The 21,661-nt window shown below is 49.8% G+C and overlaps 9 protein-coding genes across 9 annotated transcripts; 5 read left to right on the forward strand and 4 right to left on the reverse strand.

Moving 5' to 3' along the window:
• The first annotated feature begins 939 nt into the window (after window positions 1–939).
• F4813DRAFT_360941 (fungal-specific transcription factor domain-containing protein) lies at window positions 940–4,341 on the forward strand. The gene is made up of 4 exons (XM_049243460.1): window positions 940–1,353; window positions 1,410–3,089; window positions 3,140–3,488; window positions 3,544–4,341. Exons 1-4 carry the CDS (start codon window positions 1,229–1,231, stop codon window positions 3,601–3,603), a joined length of 2,214 nt encoding a protein of 737 aa, XP_049099241.1. The 5' UTR covers window positions 940–1,228; the 3' UTR covers window positions 3,604–4,341.
• F4813DRAFT_360943 (uncharacterized protein) lies at window positions 4,322–7,500 on the reverse strand. Its single transcript, XM_049243461.1, has one exon. The coding sequence runs from the start codon at window positions 7,264–7,266 to the stop codon at window positions 4,765–4,767; it is 2,502 nt and encodes an 833-aa protein (XP_049099242.1). The 5' UTR covers window positions 7,267–7,500; the 3' UTR covers window positions 4,322–4,764.
• On the forward strand, window positions 7,387–8,533 carry F4813DRAFT_360945 (cwf18 pre-mRNA splicing factor-domain-containing protein). The gene is made up of 2 exons (XM_049243462.1): window positions 7,387–7,429; window positions 7,540–8,533. Exon 2 carries the CDS (start codon window positions 7,754–7,756, stop codon window positions 8,426–8,428), a length of 675 nt encoding a protein of 224 aa, XP_049099243.1. The 5' UTR covers window positions 7,387–7,429; window positions 7,540–7,753; the 3' UTR covers window positions 8,429–8,533.
• Window positions 8,534–9,766, reverse strand: F4813DRAFT_360947 (zinc knuckle-domain-containing protein). The gene is made up of 3 exons (XM_049243463.1): window positions 9,498–9,766; window positions 9,307–9,442; window positions 8,534–9,255 (listed from the first exon to the last, which is right to left on the reverse strand). Exons 1-3 carry the CDS (start codon window positions 9,562–9,564, stop codon window positions 8,565–8,567), a joined length of 894 nt encoding a protein of 297 aa, XP_049099244.1. The 5' UTR covers window positions 9,565–9,766; the 3' UTR covers window positions 8,534–8,564.
• A 1,395-nt stretch (window positions 9,767–11,161) lies between these two features.
• Window positions 11,162–14,453, forward strand: F4813DRAFT_84980 (uncharacterized protein). The gene is made up of 6 exons (XM_049248959.1): window positions 11,162–11,313; window positions 11,418–12,307; window positions 12,360–12,692; window positions 12,742–12,830; window positions 12,885–13,213; window positions 13,266–14,453. Exons 1-6 carry the CDS (start codon window positions 11,260–11,262, stop codon window positions 13,977–13,979), a joined length of 2,409 nt encoding a protein of 802 aa, XP_049099245.1. The 5' UTR covers window positions 11,162–11,259; the 3' UTR covers window positions 13,980–14,453.
• A 474-nt stretch (window positions 14,454–14,927) lies between these two features.
• Window positions 14,928–16,113, reverse strand: F4813DRAFT_381022 (Mov34-domain-containing protein; the record flags this gene model as incomplete). The annotated part of the gene is made up of 2 exons (XM_049245630.1): window positions 14,928–15,920; window positions 16,006–16,113. 2 exons carry the CDS (start codon window positions 16,111–16,113, stop codon window positions 14,928–14,930), a joined length of 1,101 nt encoding a protein of 366 aa, XP_049099246.1.
• Window positions 16,114–16,522: 409 nt separating this feature from the next.
• On the forward strand, window positions 16,523–19,037 carry F4813DRAFT_85081 (DUF1253-domain-containing protein). The gene is made up of 3 exons (XM_049248960.1): window positions 16,523–16,780; window positions 16,867–17,583; window positions 17,637–19,037. Exons 1-3 carry the CDS (start codon window positions 16,623–16,625, stop codon window positions 18,943–18,945), a joined length of 2,184 nt encoding a protein of 727 aa, XP_049099247.1. The 5' UTR covers window positions 16,523–16,622; the 3' UTR covers window positions 18,946–19,037.
• Window positions 19,038–19,308: 271 nt separating this feature from the next.
• On the reverse strand, window positions 19,309–20,109 carry F4813DRAFT_389870 (ribosomal protein L17; the record flags this gene model as incomplete). The annotated part of the gene is made up of 2 exons (XM_049246924.1): window positions 19,309–19,704; window positions 19,894–20,109. The coding sequence occupies 2 exons, from the start codon at window positions 20,107–20,109 to the stop codon at window positions 19,309–19,311; spliced, it is 612 nt and encodes a 203-aa protein (XP_049099248.1).
• Window positions 20,110–20,468: 359 nt separating this feature from the next.
• Window positions 20,469–21,661, forward strand: F4813DRAFT_360952 (uncharacterized protein). Its single transcript, XM_049243464.1, has 2 exons — window positions 20,469–20,677; window positions 20,745–21,661. The coding sequence occupies exons 1-2, from the start codon at window positions 20,657–20,659 to the stop codon at window positions 21,471–21,473; spliced, it is 750 nt and encodes a 249-aa protein (XP_049099249.1). The 5' UTR covers window positions 20,469–20,656; the 3' UTR covers window positions 21,474–21,661.

Genomic DNA, 21,661 nt, shown 5'->3' on the forward strand with positions numbered 1-21,661 from the left:
GGGCTGTCGGAGTGAACCATAGTCGGAATGAATACTACCGGGAAGGCGTTTTAACTACCGCGACTTCTGGGTCTAGCATCTTGCAACTCGGCCTGAGCCTCGACCCCGCTGTCAGGGGAAGATACATAAAAGGAAGGGTGATGCTGGTGGTAAGTGGACCTAGACAGGTCGAGATGAGAGATTAGATCTCGATCCCGGAGCATTTGGTTCGATTCAAAGCAAGATCGACGCTCTAGAATTTTCCTCTTAAGTGCTAACAGTTACTTTGGGTTGCCTTAGAAGGTTACACGATTTGAGACTGTCGAACGAAATGAGGTAGTCGCGTTTGCATCACATCGTCAAAAATCAGTCGATGGCATCTTGGGGGGGGAGGTAAGAGATACCCCATTAGGAAAATCACTAGGGCGTGTTTTTGGACCGCTAATCTGCGAAGTAATGAAGTATCAAATGTACCTGTATATTGAATCTGTAGCCACTCGGAATGTAGTGGCCCTGCTGCCCTGGTGCCCTGGCAGAAAATTGTCATGGTAGCAATTTGAAATCGTCGGTTAATAAGTGGCGCACCGGACAAAGCAATAAGTGGATATGGGTTTAAGCGTTAGGTACGGTAGTAACGGTAGTAACGATTTGAAAATTTAAGGCCGTAGCTTTCTCGAAATTTAGGAGGTTTAGGAGTTTAGGTTTAAAAATAACACCCGAAAGAAAAGCAAAAGGTTAGAAACGGGTCGGCGTTTTGGCCGTTTTGGCCGTATTTGCGAAGAGAAAAAGAGAAAGGAGCTATCTTTAAATCCAGCCGGGGATATTCCGTCGGTCGCAAGTTCCAATGGGGCAGTGCCAAGAAATGCTGGGAGTTTGCCTGTTTAGGAATGGTCACAGCGGAGTTTCCAGGTGCATTTCCTCCCTTGTTTCCGATAACCGTCTGCATTTGCACCGGGGAAACTCCAAGGAAGGTTTCATTAGTTCAGCATCCAGAGCCATTTGAAGGTATTTGCCAGTAGCTTTTTCTTTTCTCTTTTCCTTTTCCCGCCGTACTACCGGACTTCTTCTCAATCAGGCATTCTCTTAAGTCCCCGTTTGAGAATCCGCGCGGAGGGGGGAGTATTCCTTTTACACTGTTTTTGACTTCGCTGAGGTCGTGCGGTCGTGAGCTGGACTTTATTTCCGACTGTTTCAATCCGACTCTTATATTATTGACTGGTACTGGTCGTGAAGTCTTACCCCGGGCACGATGGACTCTCGGCCCGGCAGCTACCAGACAAGTGTCTTTCGAGCGCAGCCGACCGAGGGAGTCCAACGGAAGATCCAAAAGCGCAATCGTCCTCCCGTATCTTGTCTACTATGCCGGACACGCAAGTGAGTGGCACTTCCCTGTCTCCCGTGTACTATTCTAGCTCATCATCCTTTGATAGGGTGAAATGTGACCGCCAACAGCCCTGTGAGAGGTGCGTCAAAAGCGGCGAGGCCAATTTTTGCGAATATGCGCCTCGTGCCTCTCGCAAGGCTCGCACGGATTCGCGGCCGCAGGCAGATGTCCGGGCCAGACATGAACCTATGTCTCGCCCCGTCCTGCAGGTCCGTCTCCAGAAACTTGAGGAAATGGTCAATAACCTGGTCTACACCACGCGCAACCGAGAGCCTACTCTCGATACCCCATCAAGTTCAGACCAGCGAACGGAGACCACGGAGACTCGTTCTGACTTGAGCTCACCACCGAGTTTGGCGGCGTCCGGATCAGGAGGTCCGCTTCTCCCGACTACGCTTGGCGAGCATAGTTATGTCGGCGCTACTCACTGGGCTTCAATTCTTGATAGTATCCACGATATCCAAGGCATTCTCCGAACTGAGACGGATGAGCCTCCTACTCCCTCGCCTCCACCGTTGAAGGACACGACGGATAGCACGGATATTCTCTTCGGCAAGTTAGTACCCATAACTCTCTCGCAGGCTGTTACGCGATTGCCACCCAAGTCCAAGACAGATGCACTCATCTTGGTTTACTTCCGCCACAAGTTTATGACTGCCCCGTACATTCATACCACAAAATTTCAACGAGAGTACGATGCTTTCTGGGACGATCCGTCTTCTACTAGCTTGTTGTGGCTGAGCTGCCTTGCTTCTATGCTATGGGTCGCTGCTTCGATAACCATCATGAGAGGCGAAAGCGATGAATCGGTAGCAACGCTCCCGGACAAGCTGAGGGTACTATCAACCGAGTGTCTCGTATCGGGGGATTACCTATCTGCTGGGCCTTATTCTATTGAAGCACTCCTATTGCATAGCTATACGGAATTGCAAAGAAACAGGGAAATTGACTGTAGCTTGTGGGCCAAATTCGGACTTGTCGCCCGGCTTGCTCAACGTATGGGGTATCATAGAGATCCCAAATACCTTTCCAACATCACGCCTTTTGAGGGCGAACTCCGTAGGCGAGCGTTCTTTTTCATTGAGGTGTTTGATGTCCTCTTCTCGTTTCAGCTAGGCATGCCCCCGATCATCCGTGACGACGAGTGTGATACCGAATCGCCTAGCAATCTATTTGATTCCGACTTTGACGAGAATGTTATGACTCTACCTCCATCGCGACCGGCTACTGAGCCCACTTCTACTTTGTATTTATGTCACAAATCAAAGCTGTGCCGATTACTACGTCGGGTGATTCGCTTTGCACTATCAATCCATCCTCCTCCATACGAAGAAGTTTGCAAGTTGGATGATGAACTCCATCAGTACCGCGAGCACGTCCCCCCTTCATTACAAATAAAACCGATACGCTCATATAGCTTCACGGACCAGACCTATGACATCATGCATAGACTTATGTTGGAATTGATGTACCTCAAGAGCCTTTGCGTTCTACATCGCCCATATCTTAATCGCGAAAAGGATAACCCCGTATATGATCGGTCACGGAATACGTGTCGAGATGCGGCTCTTAGGATCCTTGACCTACACGCCGAGTATGAGGAGGAGAGCAGACCTGGTGGCCGAATATATGAGGATAAATATATGCTTTCAGCCCTGACACTCCACGACTTTTTAATTGCGTCGATGATATTATGTCTGGATCTTACGGAGAATCTACCGAGCAGGTAAGTTCAAGTCAAGTAACGCTTTTGGTCACTAGCTCACAATTACGCAGCCCAGCGGACCGATCGAGAAAACTGAAGGCTCTAGGGACGTCTTACAAGATGTGGGCTGAGAGAAGGCAAACCTCCAGGGATGCAGCACATGCCACCCGGGTTGTGGGTGCCATCCTCCGGAAAGTATCAATGCAGGATTCTGCAGTTACTCGCTCGCCGCCGCCGCCACCGCCAAGGCCAGAAGTCCGGGACGGTTCGCTAGCTAGCTTGCTAAATAATGATGTTCAGCCAGCTCCAGCGCCGTCACCCCCGTTCGATCATATAATACCATCTTTTGATTTCTCCTTAGACTTTGCTAATGATGCGCCGCTTGATATTGTTTTCAATGGCAACAACACAATTGACTGGGTAGGAAGTATCCCCTTAAAAACTCAGACTATGAGACTCATTGATTTGTTGGCAGAGCGCAATCGACCAGTTCCTACTAGACAGGGACGACGGCGGATTTAAACCTGTGCCTTAGACATCGACTCGGGGAGCGCTGTTACTACTATCCAGATTTATACTAGATAATACCTAGAATTTCATCGGCGACGGAATCACGAACTATACGCTAACCTACCTACCTAATGGGATAACACAAAACTACCTAGTCCCCGGATGTTGTAAGAGGCGGATGAGATTTCGCGACTATGTACTTGTTGTCTATTGCCGTATAGATATTTGTTTTGTTTTCTTGCGACGTCTACTCTATATAGATACCTAAGCTGGGCCTTCGAAGGCGACTTATTGTAATGCATTCATCGAGGGCGTCCGGGCGCCTAGTTAGCAAAAGAAACAGGGTTGTCATTCAAATAGCGAATGATTTTATAAAGATTTATTTTTTTGCTTCCCGAGTGTTGATTGTCTTATGTCGTGAGGGGTAGTGTCTCGCGCTCCCCGTCTGGTGGTCCAGGGGTTAGTGCCAGGTATCGTAATGCTGGTTCTAGCTTATATTTGGTGGACAGTTCATCTGGTCTATAGAAGAATGGGCTAGAAAGACTCTACTTGAGCCGGGGGATCCCAAGATTACCTGCTAGTGTTGGTCGGATAGCTGTTATAATATAAAATACTAACAGTTGGGGTGGACTGCCATACAACATACATTTATATGCTATGGTTGACATGTGTGCGAATGTGTATCAATAAAGCGTGTATGTATAATATACGTATAACCTACGAGAGGGATTTTGCTATTATGTTCTTTATTTGTGTAGCAAGACTTCTATGTCGCGTCGCGTAACCATGCAGAATTGAATTTAATCTCGTCTGCAGTGATAGTGCTGAGATAGTCGTCACATTGTAATTAGATCCATCTGTAATGACCCGAACAGTCTCAAGAACTTTTGAGACTGTAGTTTGGATTTAATTCTATACTCGCGATCCAATATAATGGGGGGAGGGTATCTATCATCTAGTGTAACCGGGAAATGCTGCCCTGACCCGATGCTAAATAACCCAATATATATACAGTATAATACAGTATATGGCTCATAGACTAATTCCCTCATTAGTCTGAAGAAAACATCCCCCAAACCCGGAGGATAGGTACCTAGGTAAGTAGTGCCCTCCCCCTTTTCTGCTCGCCTTAGGTAGTACAAGCAGGGCCGCAAGACCACCCCCTCGTAGTCGTGTATGTCTCAGCTCAGGCTGTATCAGAAAGCGCCGTACTTGGCTGCGTAAGCTCATGGCGTTCGTGGCTTATCCTGTGACCTCTTCGTGCAGACCGACGGCCTATCGATTGATCGTCAGGCTTCTCCCATCTACGTAGCAGGGACTTAGCGAACAGGCGTTGGTCACTAATGTCGGAGGGTTTTTCGTCTAACTTCTTCATTAAGGTAGCAACCCATTTTCTCTTGACTTTGGACACGTTGGTAATTTCTTGCACCGTACGAGCGTTTGACTCGAGCCCGACTTGCTTCAAGTTTCGCATGACCCTAACCGCTTCCTCGAGATAACCTTTTTGAAGTAGCGTCCCGATCACAGCGTTCCAGGTGACGATATTGGGCACGATACCCTCCTTGATCATCATGTTGAGAGTCACTATCACTCCTCGAGTGTGTTTATGATTTCTGAGGCCCGTTATTAATATCGTGTAGGTGTTGACCGACGGCCGCGGATAGAGTACGTTTTTTCCGAGCTTCTCCATCTCCCGGTTTGCGCGCTCATGCATGCTTTGTATTATGCGGATACCGTTTTCGAAGGTCGAACCGAATTGCATAAAATTCCGCAAGAATGTGTCAAGAACTATAGTTCCCTGGTCTTTTACGATTTGGGTCATAATCGGATCACCCTTATTTAAAAGCTTCATGAAGTAGTTATAATACATTCGTAAAGGTCCTGTCCTTTGAATAGTCCAGAAATGGACTCTAAACATGAGCGCCAGGGTGATACTATCTGGCTGCATGAGCAATGCATCCGGTAGTGGTTTTAGCATGGAAATAAATTGATCGACTCCTTTTAACTTGGGAGGTATCTGCTCTGGGCGCGTGGCAAGTAGATTCTCCAGTGGGAAGAGAGTGAGCTTCTGTAACGGGGAGGGTTTAAAAAACTTCAAGTATACCTGAACCATCAATCTCCAGGCGCGCGCCGTGTCTCTTTTTCGTTGTCTTCGCCTATGCTGTCGTCGCGACTCATTGTATTGGTATATGAAATCTAAGACATCATTTACGAGGTATAGGGACCAGACTTTGCGCGCCGTAATCATAGCGGCAATACGGTAGAGCGATTCAAAATCTAAAGCATGCTTTGCCCCATTAATGAGAATCGAGAATATGTGAGGGTCCGGTTCGATACCACGTTTGGCTAAGAGATCAAATATATTCAGTGCGACTTCGACTCGTCCGCGAATGCAAAAGTTCCGCATGAGTGTAGATAGAGTAAGTATATTCGGCTGGAACCCGGCGTCCAAGAGCATTTTGAATAGTTCGTCTGGGGCTGCATGGTCACCCGGTAAATTGCCTTCTTCCACCGAGAGGAGAGAGGTACAGGTGCTGATCGCCGCTGGCGAATTAATGTTGAACCCAGGAAGGCTCGAAAGAAAATGTATGATTTCAGCTGCGTGTACTTTATATTTCGAACCACGGGTGAAGCGGCTTGCGAGATGTAGCAACGTGTTCTCGTTTAACGGATGCTCGACATTTTTCAGGTCTTCATGAAACTCGACTAACTTGGGTGTGGGTAGTGACGAGATGACTTTCCGAATCACCAGTTGCTCTAGAACCATATACCTTGGGGTACTGTTCTTAAGCAAGAAAGATATGAGCTCGGTGACTTGCCGGTGGTCACTCTTGCTGATCTGATTATCATCTAAAGTCCGGGAAAGGAGATAAACTATATCCTCCACGATGTAGCTTGGGCACCACGAGGGCTGAAATGTTGCCCGAATAAGACTGGGTATTGTGCTAAGGTGCGAACGAAACGCAGATATTATTATATGCGGCCATAGGGACTCGCGTCTTGCTTGGTTTTGTCTCTGCCATACTTCCTTCATTGCTTCTGAGTCTTGCCTCCCGGACGACGTCCATAAAGGATGCTTGGATAAATCGTCATCGGTCCCAGAAGCATGATGAGAACTAGAGACTATCCCCAACAGCTCTCTGAAATGAATTTTCCACATGTGAAAATGCTCGAGTCGTGTTCCAGCTTCCATCCCCAACCGCCCCCCGATGAGTCTTTCCAGTTGGCTTATCGCATGACGTGCTTCTCCAGGGGAGAGACCATACACGTGCATTAGATCTTTATATACGATGCTGTAGTCTCCTAGAGATTGTAGTATCTTTTTTTGTAGGTCATGAGAACCCTCGACTGGTTGATTACGGAGTTTATTCAGCTCTGGCCGAGGCCGAGGAACAAACTTCTTAAGATTCCCATCCCACGCGGGTTGGTTCTCCGCAATTGGCTCGCCTTGATACGTTTGTGGAAGCAAAGCCGGGTCGTATGTAGGAAGTCCAGTCCCATAGTTATCCAAAACGTCGTATCCATTTGAGAGCTCTCGTCTTTGCTCTGCTAGAGAAGTCCATATCGACTGCGGCGCTGCTGTCGAGATGGCTTGAGTATATAGTTCAAAATGCTTAGGTCTTATTCGCACAGAATGAGGTTGGGTAAGCCGGGTTATACATTGGCGACATATGAATGGCGTTGTCATGATCAAGAAGATAGAATGATTGCCAGTGCTGGCAGACGGATTCGATCGATATGAGGTTGACAATTAGGCATTTTTATGACCACTCGCGGGCATCGCGTTCTACTTCCAAGGGAAAACAAAGGTGAAGACAAGCCTAAAAGTCTACCATTGTAGGAATTTGGAGGTATACTACCCCTAAAGTGTCGATAATATACAGAATTAGATGTCGTAGGGCGGCATTTCTTTACTGTCTAGATGTTGAAGCATTTAGAAGATCCGCTAAAAGTTGCATAGCAGGGGTTAGTTTCCTTATCGCGTCTCTGATTATTATCGATAAGCAATAATAACGACTTACCTGCCAAACCGTCATGTCGCACTTGCCTGTACCTTTACTTCTTCCAAGCTTAAGCTTAACTCCATTTTCGAACCTTTTTTTCTTTTTCTTTTTAACGGCTTTACTCCTTCACCATTCTGAATAAGAGGGAAATATAATTGGCACAATACGAAAATGTCAACGTCACAAGCAACACTCAGCGCAGCAGCCGACGACCGCAAGGCGCGACTTGCTAAGCTCAAGAATCTAAAGCGCAAACAACCCGCCGACGAGATCGCGCCTCCAGAATCAGAACGTTCAGCATCGCCACCTATACCGCCCGCATCAACATCCGTAGAAGAAGCCCAGAAAACCGCGGAAACAGAAGAAGCTGTAGCGCGACTTCACTTATCAGGCCGCAACTATGACCCCGAGATGAGAGGCCCGAAGCTAGGATTTGAGGCGCCGCCGACACTGGGCATGGAAGGGCCCACGCTGGAGGAACAGGCGGCCAAGGTGGAGGCCGAGATCAAGCGGAAAGCTGCCGAGGACGCAAAAGACGACAAGGGAGTCGACCTGTTCAAGCTCCAGCCAAAGAAACCGAACTGGGACCTTAAGAGAGATCTAGATAAGAAGCTGGAGATTCTCAATGTGCGTACGGACAATGCTACAGCGAGGCTGGTTAGGGAACGTATTTCAAATGCCCAGGACGCAGCGAAGAAGACGGCTAAATCTGTGGAAAATGGCGATGAGGGAAGTATCGAGGCGGCAGGCATGGATGGTGTTGCGTTAGTTGAGGGTGTACGGGTACGAGAGAGGGAGGAAGAGGAAGAGGAGCGGAGAGAACGCGAAGATGAGGATAATGCATAAAGATATTGCGAGGACTTGAATTTGCATGGCTACGGCGTTTGGTTTACAGCATTGGCGAAAAGTAGACTCAATTACAATATATGTAAGCTTAAGTAGAAGTAGGTTTTCCTTTAACTTAATACTACGATACCCAATCTCAACGACTGGTGTTCATTGCCTGCGTAAGAGCTAACCTCTTGGAGAAGGGGCTTAGACTGCGCTCGCGCTGCTCTCGACGCGGCGGTGCGCCCCCACGTCTTCGGTCATTTCTATGAATAAGTGCTGGGTCCCGACTTGCTTGTCTTTCGTAGTCTCGCGGAGGGCTTCTGTCACGCCTTCTGGGCTCATCCGGAGATCTGGAACGAAATTGTCGTCGTTCGCGTGGCGGCGGGGATCTGCTAGGACTTGAAGAATATCGTTTACGCCGATTGTCCAGAGATCTCTGTCTCGGGGCTTCATCTCTTGCATCATAATAACTTCGTACAGGGCTATCATCCCGGGCTGGGGATCTTGACCGCCTTGTAGGCCCACCTAATGGGCTGTCATTTTTAGTTGACCTCTGAGGGTTTGGGTCATCGCGCCGATTATACTCGCTGGCAGAGCTATATGAATCCCTTCGCACACCACGGCTAGTCTCTCTCCTAGGAACATCTAGATGAGCCGCAGTGGATTGCTGGGCTCGGGGTGGCGGTGAAGCGGACCATCTCGTAGATATAGAAGACACAGAATCATAAGAAGCCGATCTCCTACGTTTCGGAGATTCATCTCCCGATTCATCTCCCTCCAGTTCTCGCTTCTTCGCCCTTTCGGCTTCTCTCTTGGCTAGTTCCTCATCAGCCACACCTTTCCTGTAGAACTGTTAGTGGTGCCTAGGTTTAGTGTCTCTGGGCAATTCATACTGCTTCTGCAAGGCATCTGGGGTGTCACTGGCCAGCTTTGGAACAAGTTTCGGGTTGAAGAGTTGCTGTGTCCGAGACGGTCTTGAGACGTAAGGCCGCTCTTGTGTTGTAGCTTTACATTCGTATGAGTAGTGACGTGCTAAAAATGTCAGTAGGATTCTTTAAAAAGAACTGGGTTAGACTGGACATATCTCTTTTAAGGCACTTTTGGCATTGCACACTTGTGGGAGTAGATTTTGAAGGACCCCGTCGATACATGGCTGTGAGGTCGACTGGCTCTTATGAGGGTGCGGTGGAAAGAGGAAGAGTCAGAATGACGGTCTGGGGTTGAAAAATAAACTGTAGGTTTTGATAGAATGAGATGGAATTCCCATTTAATGAAATATTTTAATACCAGTGTATCTTTCGTTTGCTTAACACTCTGGGTAGCCTTTTGATTTCATTGAAGGTTGGCCATTTAATGTTCTTGGAGATGTCAGGTAAGAGGTAGGTACATATTACAGGTATATATATATTGTGGCGGTGCGAACTGTTTCTCAGCCACGATCCACAAGTTCCGTGCATCGTCCTATCTACCTATCTTATGCCCGTACATCTGAAACTGGATGGAAGATGCAGGTACGTACTGTGTACTTTAGGAACATACATGTACTATGTATAAGGGAGTAACCAGCCGCAGTCAGGGGACAACGGCTCCTACCGGCAGCAGACGGCAGGTAAATTGAGGCGCTAACTCGCTAACTAGCGCCTCCCCAAGATTTGTCCCAAAAGCCCTGCCCATTTTTAATGTTCCAATGTTCGTTCATCGACCAAGAACAGACCCGACCTAGAAGAAAGATTGAAACTTGATTTTACTTCACTGGGTTTTGGTCACGATCGATTTTCCCGATCTCCCAATCCTCAACGGCCAAACCTCATTTTAGTCCTTCGCATTTTGGAGCACGCGAGGACTTCACTGTCGCCCTCTTACCACTCGAAAAGGCTGGGTGCGACGGCGAACCAAATATAGGAATAGAGGAGAGGTTATATGGTAGCCTCATTCTCTTGTTCGGTCACGGTCACGGTCACGTTATACATATCTAGCTTTCGGCACGGTTCGATCCACCTAAGAATATCGTCGGTCAGAAGAACATATTGGTGCCTGAGGTGGCTTAGGACTCTACCCAAATACGGACATATCACCACCTGCGCATCATTTTAGATCTAATCTTTTGCGACCGAGTTACCAGTACGAGCCATACTTCTACCCTCCATATTCTTCATAGGACTACATACCACTACATACCACTACATACAACTACATACGAATGTACGTGCAACCCAACTTTTCTCTATATCTACACATACCTTCTTACCTGCCTACCTACCTACTTACTTACCTATATATACTACCACTCAACTATTACATCGTCTTCAACCAATCCAATTCCTATTTAGTCCCCAGTAACTGACCTAACTGATCCGGTCTGGGCCTAAGCCTACCAGTACCCTTCTGTTCTTTTCACTCCCCCCCAATCCCGCATCCCACCCTGATCTTCCTTCCCATGCTGACAGCAGCCCTATTCTAGTCTCGACCACTCCCACTACCATTCTTCGGCACCTCACACATAGTTCATCATCTGTAGCTTGAGAACCTCAACACGGCCTTCTGCGCTCCAACACTCGAACCTTAGAATCTTCCGATACGATTTCGAGATATCCAGATCACAACAATGATTAGCCGTATTTCGTACTCCCCGAGGGCTGCTTTTGTTCATTTTCTTTCCTGATTTCCGGCTATTCTGACGTCGTCATACCGAAGCTATTGGTCCTCTCGATCGTTAAGTACATTTGTTCGTTCGGGGCTCTAATCAGAACTTGCGAGGTCGCCGTCGCCTTTCTTTCTGTCGTGATCGAGAAGAAGTGATAAGCCTTGCCTACTGTACTCAGCTTTAAACGCGATCCGTACCAACTATGGCGACCGCACCTCCCGCGACCGCAGCTCCTAAAAAATTGTCTTTTGCTAAGGTATGACTACTCCAAGCTTTAACTTCGGCCTCAGCTTCAGTTCTGCGCGTTGCTTTCTTGCTTTCCCTCTTGTCCTATCGATATTTAGCTGACAAGCAATCTAGGTGGTTGCGTCTAAACCTAAAGAAAATATGCCCGTTGTTTCGGCTCCTCGAGTTGCTGTACCGGCCATAGAACATCGCTCGCAGCCCGCTGTCGCTTCTACTACTCCAGTCGCGACGACTAAGAATACCACAGCCATGCCTGGGAATACTCCGGTAGCTGTTGCCAAGTCTCCTCTAGTTTCTAAAGAAAATGGTATAGCAGTTGTTCCGTCTAGTAGCGTGGTCGTTGATGGTACTAGACTTACACAAGGCGGGAAGAACGTGCATGCGTCCCTTTCTACTGCTAGCGCTTCGTCTACACCTAGTCTCGTTGTGAATGGCTCCTCGTCTTCCATAGGCGAAGCACAAACTAAAAACGACAATGGGGCGTCGGTATCGGATGACGCTTCGCAGAGAGCTGATTCCAACTCGGAGATGGGTACTAAGGCGCCCAGCATTGATGAGAAGAGTATTACTTCGGGGACTACATTTGCGCTTGATGAAAAGGAGTCCCTACGCCCGGATGACAGTGCTAGCGTGAAAGCGTCTGCAGAGGAGGACGAGCCCTTCTCGATAAGGGGTTCACTAATTGCTAACTCCCGGATTGGCTCTGAAGTGGCTCGCATTCATCGTCTTAGAATTGGCGATATGCCAGAGAGACGAATCGTCCAAATACTCCCCGAGTTGCAAGACAAAGGAATTGCCACCCCACAGAGCGGTGCTTCCAGCCAGCCGCCCCCAGTAGAGCAACCTCAGACACTAGGAATCGTGAATGGGTCGTCAGACGCCTTTACATCAATATACGGCCAGAACCCAGACGAGAAGCTTTTAGAAGCTATGCAATCCCCGAAAGATCGGATTTTCCTCCTACGGCTAGAGCAAGACGTTATTAATTTTGTTCAAGCCTCCAAGTAAGCATAGACTTGATTCCTGTAAGCCTGTAAGGTGCTAACGTTTGACTAGGGAGCCCTATATGGATCTTCCACCGAATAACTCATTCTGCAGAATGTTAACCCACAAGCTTGCTGACTATTATCACATGACGCATTCTTTCGAAGCTATCCAAGGTTCTGTTCGTATCTTCCGGACTCCTTTCTGCCGGGTTCCTCCCTCCTTGGCCAGTATCGTGGGTAATACCCCCAATAGCAATACTACCACAACTCCCCCGCAACTCCTACCCAAGAAGATCATGCGGCGTGGCGAGGAAGGTGGATCAGGACACGCTAGTAGCAGTCCATCCAAAGCAACCTCCGAGGTGGGGAGCGATGGCAAGGAAAAGTCGGCTACCAAAGACAAGTAAGTGTCCTAAATATTAAACGTGGATTTTGTGCTGACTATACGCCAGGCCTACTAGAGAGGAGCGCGAAGAAGCGTACAAACAAGCCCGAGAGAGGATTTTTGGCAGTTCGGACAAACCTGGAGAGTCTACACCAGGTGAGATACTTCATATTCTACCAATTGTGTTAGCAAGCTACTAACTAATTTTAGTAGAAAATGACGATGCGAATGGCATCTCTCGAGCAAGCTCCGTATCGGCAAAGGATAAGTCAACCCTTGGGAAGCGAGGAAAGACTAGCAAGCAACGAAGAGACGACTCTGAGAGCTTCGATTCCCGATCACAGTATCAGCCGTATTACCATCCTCACCAACCCAATTGGACCACACCTCATTATATCCCCATCGGGCACCCACAGTATAGCAGTCCTGTTCAGCAGCCGTACCAAAGCCCGATACCCCAGGCCTATGCGCCGCCTGGGCAACCCTATCCTGCCATGATGCCTAACGGCGCATTTCCGCAGTACGGCAATATGCCAATGGTGGGTGTTCTCTCAACACGTTGTATACTCACGTAGCTAACCTTATCTAAAGTATCCTCCTCCTCAGACGCAGGTCACTCCGCCACGGTACACTGCACCTAACGGCGCTGTGGGTGCTTACGCTGGCCCGGTCCCGGTCCCAGTCCCGGTCCCAGTCCAAACCCCTCCGCCTCAACAATGGCAACCTAATTATACTCAGGCTCCGCCACTAAGCCCGTATCAAAGCCGGGCTCCTCAACCGCAGACTCCTGGAAATCCAGGGCCAGTTGGTATCCCTTACGCATTCGGTCAGCTTCCTGCGAATGCCAATCCGCATGATCCAAAGAGTCAGCACCCTATTCCGGGGAGCTACAATCGGCATGCATTCAATCCCAAAACCCAGTCGTTTGTCCCTGGTAATGGCATGGTACAGGTCCAACCTCCGCTACCCCCTTATAATATGGGCGGGCACGGTAGCCCCCAGGTTGGCTCGCCTCATCTAGCCTATAGTGCATATAGCAGCTCTCCCGCCCCGCCTCAGCCGTATGTAGGTGGACCAGGCTACGGGATGAGTCGGCAAGGATCTAACAGCTCGTTACCGGCTTATCACCCACCCCAGCCCCAGCACCTCCCTCAGCATCCTCCAGTACATCTACCCCAAGTGCCGGTTCAGATGCCCAACAAACCGAACATTCCTCCGCCGACCGGACCAAACCAGACCTTTAGCCACTTACCTACCTACGGCAATCCGGCCACCCTGCCGCAAAAGCCACCCACTGGAATCTAGACGAAAACTCGCGCAAGGCAACACGTGCATGAAAAGTTAGCAAGCATTGGTGGTGTTTATTCTTTTCGGTGAGGACTTAAGACAGTTTTAAGGCGGATGGATAAAGGGAATCTTACAGAGACAACGACACCGGCGTAATTTGGCGGGTTGTTGTATTGGTATCATTGGCTGGCGTTCTGGCGCAGGGGAAAGCTTTTCACTGAAGACGTTGATGGTAGAATGGGATCATATGGCCCCCCGTATCAATGGGCATCGAAGTTGAAGGTGTCCGGTATTATTCCCATTCTGTTTTGAAATAAAAGGGACGGACTCCTCTCTACAGTGACGGTAACTAGGTTACAAAGAATACCTAGCATCGCAAGATATAGTATTTGCTTTCAAGGCGTAGAATAAAACAAGCAAGGAAGCGATATTACATTATTCTACATCGAGTGTCGGTTATTCTACAAGTCAACATGGTTACCATGCATGTGATGATGATTTGCCGTAGGGGGGGAATAAATAATAATACCAGCGAGGATACCAGCGAGGAGTTTCGGAATCTTGTTTTTCATTGCTGTAACAGCATTTCCCTTTCTAAATAAAGACTGAGGATACCCCTAAGTAACCGGACGCGAACGCCTAAGACGACGACTTGCGGATCTTTCACAAGTTGCTTCGCGGCCCTTTTTTTCATCGCCCCTTGCCAATGCGTATGTGTTTTGTATATGCGGTAGGTAGACGCCGCACTAACGGCCCCCTTTTGGATCCTACCGCTGCCACTACTATCGTTCGTTCTTAGGACCACCCATCCATACATGCTACCTAAGGTTTTCCCTTTTTAGCCACCGCCTCGCTTCTCTTAACAACACTAACCGAGTACATGATAAGCCCAGCCCGTCGTAACGTAGGACTTGCATCTCGTCTATTCATTACTTAAGCTTCTAGGTTTGGGGGCGTGTACGAGCTTCACTCGCCGTTCTCGCGAGGCTCGCGCGGCTCTCGCTGGCCGCCGCCTCTGCCGCCGCCACGACCACCTCGCTTGCCGCCTCGGCCTCTCTCGCCGCGTTCGCCCCTGCGGTCTCCACCCTCCTTGCCGTCGTCCTTGCCGTCGATCTTGCCGCCCTCGTCGGTGGCTAGTATGGCCGTGGCTAGGCGCTGGCTGAGGTCGATCTGGGTGCGGATGCTGTTGGCCAGGTAGCTGACCATCAGCACGTCCTGGATGTGGTTGTTGAAGTCGGACTCGACCCGCGTGGGATCTACCTTGGGCGCGAGAGATAGCGCTTCCATCAGGTACTGGCCCAGAGCGTTGTTGGGCTCGTTTTCCTCGTCGATGACACCCCCTACGTAGTCGGATACCCGGTCGAGCAGGTCCTGGGCGTGCTCCAGGCTGCGGGTCAGCGACTCGACGTCGGAGATGACGGGGGCGGCGCGCGCCTCGGTGTCCCGCGCGCTCGAGATCAGGTCGAGGGCAGAACGCTCAGCATCGTTGTAGGCGATGCGGTGGGGCACCTGGATGAAGAGGCAGGACTCGGAAGCGCGCTCGGCATTGACGGCGATGGGGGCAGAGATGTAGGCGCGCGTGCGGACGGGGGTACCGGGCTCGGCGGAGACGGTGAGGTGGATGGCCGGGTGGGGGAAGGTGCCAGTCTCGGGGCTGGCAAAGAAGTTCTGGATGAGGGCGCTGAAGGAGTTGAGCTCGTGGGAGGTGGTGTACCAGCCGAGCAGGACCTCGCGGGGGTGGGCGCGCAGGTGCAGCGACAGCATGTTCTTCTGGTACTCAACGTCGACTTCGACCTGGTCCTCGTTCTCGGTATGGGGGATGGCGAACGACGAGGCTACGATGGCCTCGCCGCCGTCTTCGGACCGGGTACCGACCAGCGCGCCGATGACGCGGGAGGAGCTCGTCGGCGCGGGGCGGATATCACGGCGGGTAGCATGGTCGAGGACGGAAAGGATAGCCTATTATTGTTGTTAGTTGGTACTAATAAGAAGAGAGGAATGTAGGTAGCCAAGAAACAAACAAAACAAGGCGGTATTGACATACTTGTGGTAGGATGTTAACGGAGAGCGGGGAGAGATGGCTTTGGAAATGCAAAGCCGTCGGTGCTAAAGGTCGCGCCAGATGAAGGAACGGTTCCGTATCCACGGCCATGATTGCGGTATTCTGAAGGCCGGATTTATTATTACGGAGGAGAGGTGGGTTGACGATAAGTATCGCTAGTTCGTTGGTCTCTCAGTCCAATTAATCGAACTTTTACTTAGGTATTTTATCTTTTTATTTTTATTTTATCTTTTTTTTTTTTTCGCTGGCGATGTTGTAATTTTCACGTTCTGGGCGTAGTGGGGGTTCGCAGTGGGTTGTGGGCAAGGCTGAAGATTTGGAGGGGGTCGAAGATAAGGATTTAAAAAGTCTGGGCGTACTAACAGAGGTGGATCTACGTAGGTACATAGCGATTGGTGTGGAGTGTGGCAAGGATCCATAGCGCGAGGCTTGCGTGCAAGAAATTCTGCAAGGCTGATGACGGGACGGGACTGTCAATTAGAATTTCCCTTAGACTTTCCCTTACAGTTCAACCGCCGTATGAGATTTTCTTTTTTAATAAATTATGCAACTTTAATTCTTTAACTAGATTTTAATTTTATTCTCGATAAGCTCATATTATGCGAGGTAAACCCAGAGGAGGCGCTCGCCGGGGAGGTGCTCCTAGAGGTAGGGGTAGAGGAAGGGGAACGAGTCGGGGAGGAGGACGCGGACGAGGACGCGGAGGAAGTTTTAATGGGAAAAGAACCTTTGACAGCGCACGAATCATCGAGTCCGAGTAAGGCTTATTTCCCATTGCTCACTCATTGATTTTTCTTTTCGTTTTCTTTTCAGTGAAGAATTGATCATTAATACTTCTTATAGGGATTCAGAAGATGAAGTGTCTGAAGAAGAAAAGCTTCCGTCAGATGAAGAATCTGAGAATGAAGGTTCTGGATCAGAAGATGAACAGGAACAGGCGACTAGTCGACCTTACTTTGCGTTAATGCAGAGTTTATCTAAAGAACCATCTGCTCCAAGCGCTAAAAGAAGAAAACTTGACACTCAGTCCGAAGAAGTCAAGTCCGGTAAACTTGAGCAAAATGGGATCGCTGCAGTTGACGAAGATGAAGAACGGGACGTCGATCATGTCGAGGAGGCGGAAGAAGGACCAGAGGATGAGATCGAAATGGATGATGACGACGATGAAGACATTGCAGATTCATCCGACCCATTCGAGACTCACTTCGTCAACCCAGATCAAAACGAGGTTCAAAAGCGTATAAAGGCCATTCAAAATAACGATTATTCTCAGTCTCATTCCGAGAAGAATGGTTGGCGATTAATACGGAACTTTCCCGAAAAAGATATTGCTCAACCTACAGCACTCCCGCCCCCTATCCCCGGACCATCCAGCTTAAACCTCAAACATCGGCTTGCTGAAACAGTCAGTCGAAAACGGCCAACATTTGACAAGCTAGAGCAAGTTCTATATCCATTGACGTTCGCTTATAATGATATATTATTCTGTGGAAGGACTCCGAGAAATGCTGAAAACTTACGCCGAATGGCATGTCTTCATAGTGTCAATCATGTCTTCAAGTATGTCTTTCTTGTATGCCTTTTAAAGCTATAGTCCACTAACTGCAATTCAGAACTCGAGATCGAGTTATCAAGAACAATGCTAAACTAGCAAAGGATGTTGAAAATAGCGACTTTGAGCCGAGAGATCAGGGGTTCACACGTCCGAAAGTACTGATGCTCCTTCCGACCCGGAACTCAGCCGTCAAGATGGTCAACGCGATCTGCGCCCTGTGCGAACCGGAGCAGCAGGAAAACAGGAAACGCTTCGACGAGTCATACCTTGACAAGGACGCCAAGTTCACAGAGGACCGCCCAGAAGACTTCCGGGAGCTCTTCGAGGGTAACGACGACGACATGTTCCGCATCGGCATCAAGTTTACACGGAAGACTATCAAATACTTTGCACAGTTCTATAACTCGGATATCCTGATAGCGTCTCCGCTTGGCTTGCGCATGGCCATCGGATCTGAGGAAGACAAGAAGGTGGACTTCGACTTCCTGAGTTCCATCGAGGTCGTGGTCGTCGACCAGGCCGATGCTTTACTTATGCAGAACTGGGAGCACGTCGAGTACATCTTCGAGCACCTCAACCTCCAGCCGCGCGAGGCCCACGACTGCGACTTCAGCCGCGTCCGCGAGTGGTACCTCGACAAGCAGGCCCAGAACTTTCGACAGACACTCGTCTTATCAGCCTTCAACACGCCCGAGCTCGTCGAGCTGCATCGCCGTTTCGGCACCAACTGGACCGGCCGCTTACGCGTGCAACCCGAAGCCTATCCCGGCGCTATCGAGGAGCTCGGCGTCAAGGCCAAGCAGACGTTTTCGCGGTTCGAAGCCCCCTCCATAGCTGCCGAGCCCGACGCTAGGTTCGAGTACTTCACCGGCGCGGTCATACCGGCGCTGACGAAACGCGCCAAGGGTCAGGACCTCAGCGGCACTCTGATTTTCGTCCCGTCGTACCTCGACTTCGTGCGCGTGCGCAATTACTTCGCCACCTCCCCCGCCTGCGCGGGTCTCGCGTTCGCCGCAGTATCCGAGTACGCCGAGGTACCGGAGGCGTCGCGCGCGCGGTCTCATTTCGCAAGTGGTCGACACCAAGTCCTACTATATACGGAGCGCGCACACCATTTCCGACGATATGCGCTGCGGGGTGTTCGGCGGGTTATTATGTATGGATTACCTGATAACCCAACTTTCTACAAGGAGGTTGTGGGCGGGTATCTGGGGCGCAGCGAGAGGGAATTGAAACTGGAACCGGGGAGGGGGACGGTGAGGGTTATGTTCTCGCGGTATGATCTTCTGAAACTGGAGAGGGTTGTTGGGTCTAAGAGGGTGGGCAGGATGATTAAGGAGAAGGGGGATACGTTTGATTTTGTATGAGAGATTAGCAGATAGGGGTTTATTCACAGGCGGGTTTTCAACAGTGGATTTGTGAATTGGGACTTTTTTTTTCTTTCTCTTTTCGTATGTGTTGTAGGTATGGATGGTTATGGTACATAATTCGTATAATAGCCGTTGTCACGCCTAGCCTCAAGGGGATCGATCCCTCTTCAGGTAAGTCATAATGGTACGTCTATACGTTCCACCCCCGATACTCCTTCCCACGGCTTCGAACTTGAAGCACTCGAGATCAGTAGTATCACTGTCCGAGTTTGGGCCTTGTAGGTCCAGTGTCCCTAGACTTCCACCCTGCAGTAGCAAGACCAGGCCGGACTCTTCACTAATAAAACCAACCACACCCCTCTAACTAGCAGCAGGAGGAGCCTCCGCCCCGCCCTGCGCACCCACCCCCTGTCCACCAGCGCCCTTCCCACGCCCACCCAACCGCAGCCCCTCGACCCTCTTCACCATCTCGTCGAAGGCCGCCTGGCCGCCGGGCCGGAACCGCGTGACCTTCTGGCGGTTAAGCAGGGTGAGGGCGTTGTGGGGGCGGCCGAGGCGCTGCTCGCGCGCGAAGGCGGCGGCCGTCATGGCGAACCGCAGGTCCTTGGGCCCGTCGACCAGCTCGAGGATCGCCGAGTCGCCCTGGTCGTAGCGCGACTTGGGCTCCGTCCGCAGGACGCGCGTGTAGCCGCCTGGCCGCGAGGCGTAGCGCTGGCGCAACTCGCCGAAGAGCTTGGGGAGGAGGTTGTGAGGGGTCTGTGATGGTGAGGGGGGGAAGTGGTTAGTTAGCGATTAGATTGCATTTCGGGGGGGGGGGGGGGTTATTTTTATAGATTTGCGTCTGGATTGGGATGATATGTATAAGTTGGTTTGGCTGGTTGGTGTCGGGAGGGAAGAAGAAGAAGAAGAGGAGGAGGAGGAGGAGGAAGAGGAGGGCAGTCGTACAAATAATATACCGGTAGCTTTCCGCCTGCTAGTCTCGTTGTTCCTCTTAGCGAGAGTAATGAGCTTTTCGGCTAGACGCTGGGTCTCTTTGGCCTTGGGCCATGTCGTTCGGACGGATTCGTGCTGGACGAGGGCTGTGACCAAGTTTCGCAGTAGGGCTTGTCGATGCGACGACTTCCGACTTAAGTGTCGGTACTTGACTAGACCACCCGCCATCCTTCGGCTCGACCGGGTGACTTGATCTCGGGTGGTGGTGCAATTGGGCTTTTGTTGCGGCAAGGAAAGGTGGGATTGGCTAAGTTGAGTTGACGATTGAGGTTCAAATTATTGATCGGGGGTACAAAGTTACTTTGAATTTTTGGATCTTGGCACGGGCCGAGCTCTGGAACCTCTTTTCTTTTTTCGGGTAGGAGGACATATGTACCTACCTAGGTTAGATACCTACCTATGTCCACTACATACAGGTACGTACCGAATCAAGATAATGGGCAGACCCACATACAAGGTACCTACGTAGGTACTCATCAGGAAATAGGTAGGTACCTAGGTTAGGTTAGTAGCGTGACTTCGTCATTCGTTAAACGTCAAATTCGATTTATTTAATATTCCATTTTAATATTCGCATTGAATTTGGCTCTTCAGACAATCCTACAAGGGACTTTGTCGAAGCTTACACTCGTTTCTCCTGGTTTCACAAGTACATACCTACATAATAGGGTTTTCATAGCGTTTGCGCCGTAGCGCGCATATTAAACACCTCAACATGGGCTTCACAACTGGATTCGTACGTTCTCACATGTCACCAAGTCTCGGAAATAATAAACTAACAAACTACTTACTTATATGGATAGACTGGAGGTGTAACTCTCACCCTCTCAGTGGCTTACCTAGGTGTACTAGCACACCAAAGACACCGAGAGCACCAAGCTGCCATCCTGCGACAGCAGACTCGTCTAGTATCCAGTATCATCGACCCTCTGCCACCTGTCTTGCCACCCACGAGGGCCGAGCTCGCAGCAGCCGAGCGTGCCAATCTTATCGAGAGGGCTAAAGATCGTTGGAATGCTGAAATAGAAGGTGCTGTCCATTGGGCTCAGAATAAAGACTGGGAAGAGGTGCGCGAGAATGTCGAAATCGCTTTTGCCAGGCTCTGGGCTAGAGCATTTGATGATTCCCAGGGACCTGTAAAGAAGGGTGAGGATGTGGCAGCAAACGCAAAAGCAGTTGCAAATGCAAAATTGGACCAGGGCAAGGAGAAAGCCGCAAGTGTAGCTGCAGCGGCCAAGAGCGCATATGCGGATGCAAAGGCCAAGGGCTCTGAGGTGGTTGGACGTACAGAAGAGAAGGCTGAAGAAGCCAAAGGCTCATTCCTAGGCGGCTTAGCAAGAAGTATCTGGAAGAGTAAGGATGCAGCTGACAAGACGAAGTCGGCAGTAGGAGGAGCTAAGCAAAAAGGCGAAGAGCTCTCATCACAACTATCCGCAGAGGAGAGGACACTTAGCCAACGATACAAGGAATCGACTGGACCTAAACAGAATCAAGATGAGGTTCTAGCCGCAAGATATGCTTCGGCTAGATAGCAAGATCCATCACAACGAAAAGTCTTATAAGGGAGGAAAAGCAAGCAAGTTCGAATCCCTAGCCTTCATATTGTTCATACAGCGTTCAGCGAGAAAAGCAATCGAGCCCTAAGTAGTAATGGATGTACTCATGTATTATACAAACTACAACTCTACCTAGACGATTAATAGAATACTTAGATATCTTA

Source organism: Daldinia decipiens (genome assembly GCF_022478715.1).
Source record: "Daldinia decipiens strain CBS 113046 unplaced genomic scaffold F4813scaffold_18, whole genome shotgun sequence".
NCBI lineage: Eukaryota > Fungi > Ascomycota > Sordariomycetes > Xylariales > Hypoxylaceae > Daldinia > Daldinia decipiens.